The following is a 13,451-nucleotide window of genomic DNA, read 5'->3' as shown; positions in this document are numbered from 1 at the left end:
GAGTCATTCACAAGACAGCCGCCAGTCATCAATCACGCCTTGCTACCCGTGCGCCCTTGTACTACTTATTCCATTCATACTCACATACCTGTTCTTTGCACATCATCCCTCTAGCTCCGTCACTCTCCACCTGCTCCTTGACCACCCAGCCACATACGCATACATCCATACTACTACCATACATCCATACTACTACTGCTACTCCTCCTCCATACCGTCATACCGTCATACCTGCCACACTCGCGCCAATACTACTCTCAACTCTTCCAACCTTCACCGGCAACCACTCGCACCCTCACCATGTCGGCCTCGCAGACCTTTACTGGCGACCTTCGCAGCAGCGCCAGGGAGTTCAACCGCGACAAGAACAGCAGGGCCAAGTGGGCACACGGCCAGTCGTTTGGCCCTGGACGGCGCGAGGAAGACGGCAAGCCTCGCCCTGCGAAGCCCTTCCCTCATGTCAAGTAAGTCGCCTCCCGTACTACCATGGTTGTGAAGCCATCAGAGTACTAATCCGCGTAGGGCCTCCTCTTTTAGTCCTATGAAGGCCCGCTCTACATTTCACAAGGACATGGCATCGGCTAGTGACGAGTCGTCGGCCGACGAAGACGTCGACCACCCGTCGGCTGCCCCTGCGCCAGATGCCGACATTGCATACTCATACGATGCCGCCCGCGGTCCCAGCCACGGCAGTCAGATCCTCAACTATGCTCTCGACAAGGCTGTCGAGCGCTTCGAGACCAAGGAGACGGAGAAGCTGGTCAAGAACGAGTACGAGGTTCTGGACATTGATGACGACATGCCACGAACCAAGCGACGCGTCGCTCCCGAGGATGAGGAGTACGAGTTCGTCGACGCCTAACTGTCTGGGGCCAGTCTCTTGACTTTCTGAGTCTTCTTCGCCTGCACTCCTTCCTTCCTTCCTTCTCACTTCTTGCATATGACTTTATCGGCGTTTTCTGACACGCGGTCTTGACTTGATTGTCGACTTTTGGTATGGCTTTTTAATGTACGGCAGCATCAATAGGCGAGCGTCTGGCGCTTCTCTGAGGACTTGAGCAGCCCTATACCCGTCCCGGCTTGCTTTTTATTTTTATTTTGGAGGGGAGAATGTTTGTGGCTTTGGCTATGGGCATCGTGTTTTGCGGCTGACAGCTTTCCAGTGTGGTTTTGCAGAGTATGCATGGATGTATGGATGTATGGATGTATGGGGGTTGTTGGTTCTACATGTAGCACACTTAGTCCACAATCACATCATTAGTGATCGGTATGAATTCATGCCGTTCCGACCGAGCTGGCTTTGTAGCGACAAATAGGGAGCGTGAGGCATGGCGTGTTGCGCGTCGCGGAGTCGAGGTTGCGCCGTCAGCCGTATCTTATCGCGTGCGTTGCACAGCCCTTTCTTTCCTAAAGCGGACGATAGTGCGACGGCAGCCGGACGGCGTCGCGGCCCACTGACGAACGGACCCCTTGAAACCAGCACCCCTACGTCATCGCCCAATGAAATCATTCCATTCGGACATTCCCAGAACCTTTTCTTACCCGGCAACTCCAGTCTATTTCCTTCACCCTCCGCAGCCTGATAAATGGCGCGCCCGACTTAGCCTGGCTCCACGCACAACTCCATCCTCCCAAAATGACAGTGTCTGTCGATACCGCACCACCACAACACAAGGCCAGCCGCCCACGATGGATTCTCCACATTCAAGCCCAGTTCTGGCGCGTGCTCATGGGCATCGGTATGGTGCTCCATCGTCTTGCCCGGCCATGGCCCCCTAGACCCGCCTTCCACAGGGACATTGACGCCACCGTGTCGCCCATCAAGGGCAAGTTCCGCCTCAACTTCTACACACCCAAGGACTATAAGATGCAGAAAAAACTTAAGAGTGCCAAGAAATACCCAGTCGTGATCAATTTCCATGGTGGCGGCTTTGTTCTCGGCACAGCCCACGACGATGCACGCTGGTGTGGCGCCGTTGTTGACCAAGTGGGAGCTGTTGTTGTCAGCGTCGATTATCGTCTTGCACCCGAAAATCCATTCCCTACTGCTGTAGAGGATGGCGCTGATGCGTTGCTTTGGCTGGCCCAACACGCAAGTGAGCTGATGCTCGACTCGGACCGCTTCGCAATCTCTGGCTTCTCATCCGGCGGAAATATGAGCTTTACAGTCCCCCTGTGTCTGCAAGGCGAACTCTTCGATCGAACCCCGTGGGGCGCAAAGATTATCGACCAACGAGCGGGCAACGTACCCAACGGCGTCGTCCACGCACCCCAGGCATCTTCCCAGACCCTCACGCCACATGGCTCGCGCATCAACCTCATCCGCCAGCAATCACGCCTCGATCGAATTGCCATGCTCCGCCAGACGGGTGCCTCGTCGTTATCCCTCGTCACCTCGTACAAAGACAGCTCGGGAGTGTCAGTCATGACAGAAGGAACCAATGCCGTTCTCAAGATTAGAGGAATAGTCTCCTTCTATCCCCCAACCGACTACACACAGACGCGCGCACAGCGCAGGGAAACCTGCCCGAGGGTCGACCAGAATCTGCCTGCCGTCTTCACTGACCTCTTCGACGACTCCTACCTCCAACCGCCCTCGCTTGACCTCTCGCACCCGTGGTTGAGTCCCGGTGTAGCACCAACCCACATGCTCGAAGCTTTGCCCGATGACATTGTACTCTTCTGCTGTGAGTGGGATATGCTTCAAGCCGAAGGCGAACGGTTCCGCGACCGCCTTCAAAAAGATCTCGGCAAGCGCGTCCACTACCACTGTGTACCAGGAGTGCCGCATGCTTGGGACAAGGCGCCAAACCCTCTTAAAGAAAGCGCTAGCGCAAAGGAGCAGTATTCGATTGCTTGTCAAGAACTCCGGCGCATGTTCGACATGGAAGAGGAAGTTGAAGAGACCCCGTCACATTCATTCGACACTATGTCACTGAGAAAGTATCATACAGCCGTCAATGTGGACAGAATGAGGCAGCAGGCTCACGAGCATGTATAAGGCTTCCGGTCTCCTCTCCATCCTTGATGTCATGATTGTTCAAGTTTGATGTTTTTTTCGGTCTTTGTTTTCTTCTCAGCTGCACGAGTATCATGTGACTAGGAGTTTTTGAGGCAAGTTATGATTGCTGTTTGTTCTCCAGCGAGACTCATGTATTTTATTCGTTTTCTGGGAAAACGATGTTTTTGGCATTATATAGTTACACGTTGGTCCTTCCGGACAAGTATGTTATGTTGGTTTGAGCGTTCCAATCCGCCCCTTCCTACGCCTTCGCTCTGTGACGTATAAGCATGCAACGTCGCTTCCCGTTCCCAATGGATGCTTGGAACAAGACCAGGCCATGAATTCAATACTCACTCAGCCTCCCCCTCACGAACGCACACCGCTAAACTCATCGCCACAATCTAGCTTTACTGACTCCAGATGTTACTGCAGGTAAAATCGCTGGTGGTGGTGGCTGTTACACTAATTGTCTGCCTAGTGGAACTCAGCCACGCCGCCAATCAACACTACTGCACCTTTTTTGCATCCTCAGCTCTCCCTAGAGCTTGAAGCACCAAAGCTGCCATGCAGAAGCTCTAGTGCATCACTCCTTTGTATAATTACAAGAAACAAACTCTACACCTGCCCTACTACATACTTATCACTACGCATGAAAATGGCACCTGGTATACACCTTTAGCCATTCCAGCATTGGCTCCGCTCAGCAGACCCTAATACAGATTACAATACTCACGACACCGGAAGCGAAGCCATGCAAGCCATTATCCCATGCTCTGATCTGTATGACCAGCGCCTCGGTCGGCTGGTAAATTCAGATATCAGAATGCCCAAGACGGACGGTATGAGGCCCGCTTGAAATCTTTATTCCTGCCACAACATCACGAACATGTTTATACTCGATGTCTACCTAATTGTAGTAAATAGAGTGTTAGCGCACTTACTTGGTCTAATATTCATTCACGATGATGTGATGATAGTGCTGATATTCTGTAGAAGAGACTACTCGTTCTAGTCGGCGAGCCCGTTTGGCCAGACTTTTCGCCATTCGCCGGTCGACCGAGAGCCAGCGAATGCCCCCGGCCGACGAGCCGTGCCAGACAAAGTTGGGAAGCGTCATCGCAACCTCCACCCCAAGTTATTTGACGAAAAGCACAGTTTGTCAACGATGCAAAACTTTGCCGAAGGAAATGTCTGAGACTAGATATTATTTCAACGAATATGACAGCAAAACCCTCGCTGTCATCACACCACAATCCATACACGCCAGCTGTTCTTTCTGTCTTCAATTGAAGAATGTCTTGGAATGTTTGAAGAACGCAACCCCTTCCCATTTATGGGCATCATCTTTCATTCTGCGCTGGACCTCAGATATCAAACTGCTGGGAAACATACAAGCAGACTTTCCTGGCAACATACGCGGAAGTGGAATTCGATTCTTCCCTGTGCAGAATATCAAACAAAGACGCTCATCACCCATTCGCCGAGAGTTCTGCCCTGTCCATCCAGATTATCAGTTCATCCGATCACAGTTGAAGCTCTGTCAGGAGACTCATGGTCAACCATGTAGACGATCAATGACTGGCGAGCATATTCTAAGGGTCATTGATTGCAAGTCCCGCCAGCTTACGACAGTAAAGCCTGGTGAGCCATACATATGCTTGAGCTACGTGTGGGGTAGCGGCACTACGCAGGATGTTAGGGGATTTGGGGACAAACTGCCAGCTAGTGTCCCCAAAACCGTAGAAGACGCCATGGATGTAGCGATCAACCTGGGCATACCATATCTATGGGTGGATCGGTACTGTATCGATCAGGGAAATGCCGAGGAGAAGCACCGAATCATCAAAAACATGAACAGGGTTTATGAGCAGGCAGAAGTTACAATCATAGCTGCCATTGGAGATGATCCTCATCATGGTCTTCCAGGAGTTCGAGGCACATTTAGAGAAAAGCCACTCATCCTTGAAATAGGAGGCGTAAGCTTTGTTTTGGTTGAGAATACTCCGTACGAAATAAACAAAACGAAATGGTCGAGCCGTGCATGGACATACCAGGAAATGCTCCTATCTCGTCGGCGGCTGGTCTTCACCAAAGCTCAAATGTTTTTCCAGTGCAGAAAGACACATTGCATGGAGATTTTCAATCCAGCTTCAGATTGGGCACAGAGCCTACATCTTCAATGCTTTCCAAGTCAAGGTATCGGCTTTTCTATTTACGACCTACAGGCACGATTGGAGGAATACTACATGAGACAACTATCGCTCGACAGGGATACTGTACTCGCATTCGATGGCATTGTCAATGCATTTGACGAGTCAGAGTACTTCCCTTTTAGGGTTAAGCAGTTCTATGGCGTGTTATTGTTTTACCCTGACGGCGATAACGATCAGGCAAGAAAGCAATTCATCTCAAACCTCTGTTGGTATGTATCAGGGAATGGTTACATTGCCTCAGATGACCAAGGGGGAAGGAATTTGTTTCCTTCTTGGAGCTGGGCTTCCACCAAAGCAAGCCATTTACAGGGACCTCTAATGCGCGCCATTATGCCGTCCTGCCTGGAGCATAACGACGAGATCGAAATTTGCTTGACAAGCAAGGAAGGTAGGGAAATGAATTTGAGTGCATTCATCGAGAATGCGAACAGCCACGAGGAGTTTCTCCCATCCATAAAGATGACAACCTGGGTTCTCCAATATTCATTCAGCTGGACTCATGAACGTCTTGATGAATGGCTCGATCGTACCCATTATTTCGAGTTTGGGCCCCGTGAGGACTGCCATACACTTTACCTGGCCTATCTGGGAGCTAATTCTGAACTAACTCTAGATTTACGGACGGAAGCTTTAATTCTGGACGAATTCAGACCCGGCGTCTTCCGTCGGGTTGGACTGTGGCGATCTAGGTTTGAGTATGAAATTTTTGCTTGGACAACGGTAAACGACATACTTGCTCGCGTGCTAGAGGAACTAAAAAGGGGAAACTATGGGACACTGTGGCTACCCGGCGGAGAAGAGGCGATATCAGAGATGAAGTGGCAGAGAAGGGCCTTGACCATTGCATGAAAATTGGAAAGTGGACTTCGGCTTTACACCTGAGATTTATAATTTTTATTCGATCCAAAAATCATATACAAGCTAACAACCAAAAACGTTTATTGGACTTACATTATCAAGATGTAGGTCCTCGCTGGCTCACTTTTTTTTAACATGATGTAGAAAGATGTAAAGATGTAAAGATCTTCCAATTCGCTGTTTACTTTCTGATGTTCGATATTGGCAGGTTGGAATACGGTCGGTCTGATACCCATTCTTTCAATATACCAACCCAATAGCCTAGACGTGAAGCTGATATAGACAATTCTAGTAACCTTGCTTTTGACATGTCTTTTGCTCAAATGAAGCTGATTGGAATACCTTAAAAAGAAGTTCATCCCCGTTCCTGAAAAAAAGGGATATAGATAAGATATTATGTGCTCAACGGACTTGACCAGAGCAATATGCAAAGTTAAATTGGAAGGGGAAAAAACGGGTAGAATGGGTATCCTAAACAAAGTTGCAGATAGTCACCTCCCCAGTAAAAAAAAACGGGACAAAAGATAAGGAGAGAAAAAAAAAAGAAGAAGAGGGCATCCTACTAAGTAGCCCGAAAGAAACGAAGGTTACCCGAAAATGGGTATGTTGATATCAAACTCCTCATCACTTGCCGCTACTCTCCCCAAAACACACTGCGCCTTCCTTCGCACCGCCTCGCTCATATCCGCCACATGCACCTGCGCAATATGATTCATCAGTGTTTCCACGCCGCCATAAACACCCGTGATTTTGTCCTGGAGACAGCAAAAAACACATCCATAGTTATCGTCATTCGATGCAGCAGCCATAGACCCACTATTCGCCTCGGCTGCAGCAGCAGCAGCAGCCGCCCCAGCCTTCTTCTTGACATGGGATTTTGCCAGAAAAATCCAACGGTAGCGGATCCCGGATTTGGACACTTTGATACGAGGATCCACGACGTCGAGCGTCTTGTTCTTCTTGGTGGGGTGCGGGGCTTTGAACAGGTCGCCGGTGAACGTGCAGGATTTGCAGGCCCAGAGGGACCTTGTAGCGTAGAGGCCTGCAGGCTGGGCGCGCACGGCAAGGCCCTTGGTGATGTCTTCGCGGACGGCCCAGGCGCCTTTGCAGAAGCCCCAGTAGTTGTTGCCTTTGTCGGGACGCCCATTCATCATCGAGTCGCTGCGAACGGGCCCGCTTTGGATCGTTTCGTGGCGGATGCTGTGCATGCGGTGGCCAGGGAGGACACCAATGGGCATGGAGGTGCTGCTGCTGCTTGATGTGGACCTGTGGGAATGCAGAGACTGGTTTATGCTGGCTTTTCGGGTTAAGTTCTTAGGGTTCAAGACGGCGGCTGCGGCGGTAATGGCTGAGAGTCCTGATACGGTTCGATGATGTCCTGGTGTATTGGCTGGTGCATTGTTGGCTGTGATTTCTACCGTGTACTTGGGTAGCCGGAGGTCGCTGGTATTAAAAGCTTCCTTTTCGTCAAATGAGTCTCGATATCGTTGTCGGGAACCGTGCTGCGTGGCTGATGTTGTTTCTCTATGTTGCTGAGTTCCTGGCCATGGAACATGAATTGGTGGGTTTGTACTCGCAGTAGTTGCAGGGGCTGCCTTGTAAGTTGAAGCTTTCCTATACACGCCATTTTGGGAAGTCTTGGGCTGGTTGCGTGAGGGCGCCAGTGGTGCTATGTGTGGAAGGCCGTATCTGTCTTCTGAATCTTCATGCGAGGAAGATGGGCTGGGCAAATTATGGTAGTCCTTGTCATTCAGTTGATAGCACTCGTCCAGTGTTGCTGATACTGAGGGGATGCGGCCATGATCCAAAGACTGCGACTGCTGGGATGGCCCAGGTGTTTGGTTGGATGACCCCTGTGAAGAATTGGAGCTGTTCCGATTGAGTGATGCAAGATATGATGGATCAGAACTGGCGCCCGAGGACTCGGACCATCGTGGCTGTCTTGGTACTCTGGCTTGTACATGGGAGTGTTTATTCAGGGCGACAAAGGGTCGAAGATAGTCAAACTGCTCGCTTTCCAAGGCAAACATGTCTTTATTGAATGTCAGACTCCTGGTACAATGCGCTCCATTTTGATCCGTCGATGCTCGTGGCACCTGGTGAAGTTTATGGTGAGAGTCTTGTTCGGACTCCGTCATTGCTGTTTCAGATACATCTTGGGGGCTCGGCGTACCGAGGGGTTCTTGTAGTCCAGAGTAGCTTCCGCTGTATCCGTGTATTTGTTGTTGATCATCCCCGCTACTGAAACTAAGGCTTTGATACGAGCTGATCATCTGTTGAATGTCTCTCATTACATTTGCGCGATGATCGGGATGTATGCGTTCTAGCGCCTTGCTCAAATCCTCACCAAAAGCATGTGCGGGAACATAGACCGGGAGAGTCGGAGTGGACATGTCTTTGATGCCAAGAGGATGGTAGTTCTCAGTTGAGCCGTGTCTTGTCGTTCGATATTCACCAAGGCGGGGATAGTCAGCGTAAGCGTCGTGCAGCGCATGGGTCGGCTCATGGCTCGACTGTGTGGTTGGTGGTAAGAAGCGCGACTGCCATAGTCTGGACTTGTCGCCAAAATCCTGGGGTTGCCGTGCCATGGGTCTTGTCAGATATATCCTTTGCTTGAGCTCTTCAAGCGTCACGAGCGTCTCTTTGCGATTCGTGAGTGAGGCCTGATGCAGAACTCGCAAATCGAGTACACAAACCTCACTGAAGGAACATGTTTAGTTGATCTATTTGTCATGTTGGATGTTTCTCGAAGACATACCTTGTAGCTGCTTGTTTGAGACTGTTGATTATCTCAGCCTGTAGCATCAATGTTATGTGGTATAGACGCTGTCGGGCGATATCTATGTGTGTTGATAAGCAGCGTAAACATGTGTCATGCTGGATGGGGTATGTTTTACCATCACCAATGCGTACTAGATCGCCCAACTCCCTTTGGTCCTGATCGTAGTGTAGGCCAATCTGTTGCTCACCCGCTACAAGAGAAGCTTGTAGTCGTTCTTCTTCCCATTCTTGTTGAGCCGAGTTTCGGGCTTTACGAGCACTGCGTTTCTTCCGCACGTGTTTCAGCAGTTCCGATCCGGCATGAAAAGCGGAGACGACAGCGGCCACAGCAGCGACAACCTAGGGCCCGGTAAGTGTCTGCTGGCGGACAAGTTGATATCTTATCATGGACAAAATATACGGGAGTGCGGGGGAAAGACGCCATCAAGTGGCGAAAAAAATGCCTCACCTCAAGACCAGACATTTTCAAAATGGTTGCTGGTTGCTGGTCGCTCGGCGAGTTTGCACTCGACACCCCCCCCACTGTCTAGATTGTGGTCCCTGTCCGTACGAGGGGCATTGATAGCAGTTTTGTACTAAGCTTGGCGCGCTCGCCAGGAAGTAGAGTCTGAGTGGAGGGATTACAAGCTCGCTGATGGGTGGACCAGGCTGTGTGTGGTCAAGGGCCGAATATTCCTGGCAAGTCGCTCGACTTGGGTGGTGAGGGCTGTTATCCACCGGCTGGATTGATGCGGGGAAAAGCCGAGGATACGTCACGTATCAGGCCGCTGCATGAGAGAAGGATCGAGTTGGAAACCAGGCAAGCACAAAGATGCGAGTAATAAGACTATGTCAAGGGACGGCGGACAGGAGCGGGGGAGGAGAAGGAAAGATTGGTGTAGATTGCATCGAGGCAGCCATTACAGTACAAGAGGAAGAAGACACCACTCAGCCTCACTCAGACGTAGCCGGTGGACATGCGAGCAATGAGCGTGTTTGGCTAAGCTTCTGCTGAGCTAGCGATAGGCGACAGTATTGCTTAACCCAGGTGCAGCCCTTGATGGCGCAGTCTCCAATGATACAAGCTTATGGCTGTCATGCAAGCGGGCTGTGTGAAGCCACCGATCCAAAAGTGACTCGATACAGAGACTGCGAGACACACTTGGCTGACAAGTCGATGTTCCGCCTGTTGGGCTTTCTTGACTGCGCCTACTACTACAATACGCGCGCTGCATGCACAGCGCAGAGACGAAGAGGCCATATACGTCCTGACGTACAAGGAGTTATACTTTTCCAGGGCCCCGTGACGTGAAGACTGAGCTTGAAAGGGGCGAGAATGAAGCTTGTATACAAGTAGACGTCTGATGGGTGGGAGCGCGTTCTAGTGCTGGAAATCTACTTAGGGGTAGCAGTACTACAGTGCGTAAGTAGGGGCGAGGACATCAGCGAACAAGGGCTGGGCCGTCCCGTTTACTACAGCATTCCGCCTCTCCCTAGTAGTCTCGCCTTCACCCAAGCGTCGCCCCTACTAGACTTTATGCTGATGTCATGGAATAGCCGGACAGAAGAATTCCGCGCTAGGATTTTTCACTATCTCACCGGTGGCACACTGCCCCGAGACTCCTGTGAGCATGGGGCCGACGTCAAAGGTGGTCTGACACTTCGTCTTGCAAAGCCATTGTACAAAATAATGCAGCGCATCTTAGTCCGTCTTACAGCATTACAGGGCCTCACTTGAAAAGTACCGTGCATGCACGTCATAAACCTACGCTTAGATTGCACAGTTGGACCTTGTAATAACTGGCATTTGAATCTTGCTGGGCTTCTGATCTAGAAGCCCGACCTATTTGTAATGTCTTTGTCCATCCATCCCCCCTTTACCCACCCAACCTAACCACCCTTGCACACCGTCCAGCAGCACGCCTTGCACAGTGTGAATCAGAATCCCCCTATTGATGCAATCAAACAAAGGCCAAATGGGCCTTTGATAACTCCGACCGAAACGACCCCCGCTAGCAACAAGGGCAAAAAAAACTACCCCTATGAAGGAGCCAGGCACAATGAGTGCCCATCAGGTAGAAGAATACATGGCGCCGTTAAAAGAAAGCCTGTAGAACCCCCTATCGCTAGAAGCGTGGCCTTGAAATGCCAATGACATAAGAAAAAAAATGCCAGAAGCTAAAGATGGTGGAAAGAGTTTGAATGATGAAAGATATAAAGATAGAAGAAAAAGAAAAAAAGGAAAATCGTCTAAGCGTCTTCGAGCTGCACTCTGTGACTCTTGCGGTTCTTGACTTCGACCATGGTAGGTGTAAGGGCTAGTTTGTCAAGGACTCGCTCTTCACTCGGTATGGTCGAGACGCGGACCACAGTTCGGGGACTGTGTGCTCTGCTGAGAGAAACGCTTCTCGCAAGTCCCACTGTAGCTTTTGCCGTTACTACATTGTCCCCATTTGCTTCTCGTCTTCGTGCTTGAATCTCTGCACGTTTTTCCCCAAGCCGACTAGCCGAATGCGGTGGGGTCGAGAGACTCTGCAGTCGCTGCAGCGGCGAAGGTACATCGATAGGCGCAGAAGCCGGGTGTGAACAAAGGGCGCTCATCTTGGTAACTTTTGGCTGCCTATGCGAGGGAGAACGAACAAGTGTCGAAACCGACGTGTCCGGGATAACTAGAGCTTCGCGTTTTGCCGCTCGAGGTGGCGGCGCGCAAAGTTCCCAGTCGGGTTCCCGGTCGTCGAGATGAAGTGTTGTGGGTTGGCCGTGGCCGTGCAAGATCGGGGCGGCAACAACGCTAACGGATTCGGCTTCAGACTCGGAGCCGGACATGGAGGCTGGCGTAAGAGCAGGCTTCAAGTAGGGAGATGCTGCTGGTGCAAGTTTTGCGGGATCAATCCTCTTTTCAGAGTTATCTGAAATCTCCACGAACTCGGTTCGAACAGGTGACTTGGAGGGCAGCGTCTTGGAACGTTTAATCTCCCTCTTGCTGCGGTTAATGATAGGTGTGCCCAAAGGTGAAGGTGCGTGAGACGTGATCGTGGGAGGGAACAGTGTTAACCGTGGTGAGGATGTCACAACTGGCGAAGTCACTCTGCGCTGAAGAGGGAAGCTCTCGACTGGCGGATCGTCCTATGCTGCTGTTAGTGTACACAAAGAGAGTCCAACACACTATCAAACGTACCTTGGCAGAAAGCTCGTTCAACGGCTTGACCTTTTCTGTATTTCCTTGCCGTCGCTCCAAGAGCGATGAACGGTTCGGTCCAGACTGTAAAAGGTTGCCGAACATGATGCTATACCTTTCCATTGTGATGTCAGGAAGCGTGATGTCTAGGATTGGAGCTTCCGTCGGGGTTGAACTGCTCGACTCCGCAGCTGGCAAATCGCCGACATTTTTGGGCGATACAGCATCCATGGTCGAAGCAGTGTCGTCAGTCTCATTTCGTGTAGGGAAATTTGTTGCCGGAATTGAACGCTGGATGGTCCTCTCCTGGAGGTCTGAAGCCGGATTTCCAAGCGTCACCGCGCGGCCTCTGATCGATGTTGCATGCGGAGGTGACTTTGGTGCGACAAACTCTCCATGGCTCCATTTGCGCGATTCGCGAATGTCGGGTTTGTATGCAGGTGGCGACACATTGCGCAGTTTGTCCCTCCCTGTTTCGTCCTTGAGTGAAGTCTTTGATTCGTTGACTTCCTCGTCGTGATGGCTGTCGGCACGAGCTGATTTATCCACCGACTGCGACAGCTGATAGAATGCGGCCTGCTCCTGCGGATTAATGGGTGGTGTCGGGGCTGCTTTGCGAAATAGCGACTTCCATCGACTGAGTTTGGGTTTGGCCGGCCCCGAGGGACCACTCAAGGATGGCGACGAGGCGTTGGGGTGAGTCAACATGTTTGCTGGGAGATCTGTAAATTCTGGGTTCGTCTTCGAGTCTACTGCTTGAGGGGGTGGGATCCAGTGCGAGGCACAAGTTGGCGATCCAAGAGCGATACCAATGATCCCCTGCTCTTTTGTGACATCTGAGGTATAGAGTACGGTTGTCGACGATGTAGGCGATTGGAAAGAGTGGACATGGTCTTCCGAACGGAACGACGGCGCAGGACTGATCTCCCTGCGCGACATCGCTGGGCGCTCTACAGGCCCGCCTGAGGTGCTCGGTCTGATTACCACGTCTGGAGCCCTGAGATTTCCCTCCAGTTGCAAATTCGCCGTAGACGCATGGTATTTGTCAAGATCTGTTTGAGACGCTTTTAGAGCTGGCATTGTGTTTCCCTTCTGTTGATCAATGACATCTCTGCGATTGTTTCTTAGGAACCGCAGAGACTTGGATCTCGTGAGCATCCCGGGCATGTTGGGTTTCAAAATCCGTTAGAGGGTATCAGATAGTAAATTGGGGGTCGACGAAGGAGAACAACACAATGGGCTTGAAAATGGATGAAAAAGGAATGGACGGCCCTATAGAGCCAAAAAGAGAACAGGTATCGACACAGTCGGTGGAGGTTCAAAGAACAAAGGATCGGGGTGTTTGGTCGGTGTTGGGATGCGTGCCAGTATCATCACCACGCGACCACCGGATGAACCTGGCGCCTCCACACTTTGCACACCGTCATCATAGCGGCGG

The 13,451-nt window shown here is 51.1% G+C and overlaps 7 protein-coding genes across 7 annotated transcripts; 4 read left to right on the top strand and 3 right to left on the bottom strand.

Moving 5' to 3' along the window:
• Positions 1-300: 300 nt before the first annotated feature.
• Positions 301-862, top strand: COCMIDRAFT_4957 (uncharacterized protein; the record flags this gene model as incomplete). Its single annotated transcript, XM_007689363.1, has 2 exons — positions 301-464; positions 523-862. 2 exons carry the CDS (start codon positions 301-303, stop codon positions 860-862), a joined length of 504 nt encoding a protein of 167 aa, XP_007687553.1.
• A 180-nt stretch (positions 863-1,042) lies between these two features.
• COCMIDRAFT_94186 (uncharacterized protein) lies at positions 1,043-1,261 on the top strand (the record flags this gene model as incomplete). The annotated part of the gene is made up of 1 exon (XM_007689406.1): positions 1,043-1,261. A coding segment is annotated over one exon (219 nt), but the record flags the coding sequence as incomplete, so codon positions are not given.
• Positions 1,262-1,636: 375 nt separating this feature from the next.
• COCMIDRAFT_94292 (uncharacterized protein) lies at positions 1,637-3,001 on the top strand (the record flags this gene model as incomplete). The annotated part of the gene is made up of 1 exon (XM_007689405.1): positions 1,637-3,001. The coding sequence occupies one exon, from the start codon at positions 1,637-1,639 to the stop codon at positions 2,999-3,001; it is 1,365 nt and encodes a 454-aa protein (XP_007687595.1).
• Positions 3,002-4,578: 1,577 nt separating this feature from the next.
• Positions 4,579-6,066, top strand: COCMIDRAFT_4955 (uncharacterized protein; the record flags this gene model as incomplete). The annotated part of the gene is made up of 1 exon (XM_007689362.1): positions 4,579-6,066. One exon carries the CDS (start codon positions 4,579-4,581, stop codon positions 6,064-6,066), a length of 1,488 nt encoding a protein of 495 aa, XP_007687552.1.
• Positions 6,067-6,662: 596 nt separating this feature from the next.
• On the bottom strand, positions 6,663-9,319 carry COCMIDRAFT_25991 (uncharacterized protein; the record flags this gene model as incomplete). The annotated part of the gene is made up of 4 exons (XM_007689372.1): positions 6,663-8,775; positions 8,834-8,915; positions 8,973-9,195; positions 9,305-9,319. 4 exons carry the CDS (start codon positions 9,317-9,319, stop codon positions 6,663-6,665), a joined length of 2,433 nt encoding a protein of 810 aa, XP_007687562.1.
• Positions 9,320-9,851: 532 nt separating this feature from the next.
• COCMIDRAFT_94199 (uncharacterized protein) lies at positions 9,852-10,468 on the bottom strand (the record flags this gene model as incomplete). Its single annotated transcript, XM_007689404.1, has 4 exons — positions 9,852-10,064; positions 10,144-10,230; positions 10,287-10,291; positions 10,399-10,468. The coding sequence occupies 4 exons, from the start codon at positions 10,466-10,468 to the stop codon at positions 9,852-9,854; spliced, it is 375 nt and encodes a 124-aa protein (XP_007687594.1).
• A 617-nt stretch (positions 10,469-11,085) lies between these two features.
• On the bottom strand, positions 11,086-13,180 carry COCMIDRAFT_94309 (uncharacterized protein; the record flags this gene model as incomplete). The annotated part of the gene is made up of 4 exons (XM_007689403.1): positions 11,086-11,273; positions 11,340-11,961; positions 12,014-12,171; positions 12,304-13,180. The coding sequence occupies 4 exons, from the start codon at positions 13,178-13,180 to the stop codon at positions 11,086-11,088; spliced, it is 1,845 nt and encodes a 614-aa protein (XP_007687593.1).
• Positions 13,181-13,451: the final 271 nt, after the last annotated feature.

Source organism: Bipolaris oryzae (genome assembly GCF_000523455.1).
Source record: "Bipolaris oryzae ATCC 44560 unplaced genomic scaffold scaffold_57, whole genome shotgun sequence".
Lineage (NCBI taxonomy): Eukaryota > Fungi > Ascomycota > Dothideomycetes > Pleosporales > Pleosporaceae > Bipolaris > Bipolaris oryzae.
The sequence above is the reverse complement of the archived record's forward strand: the minus strand, read 5'-3'. Positions and strand labels throughout refer to the sequence as shown.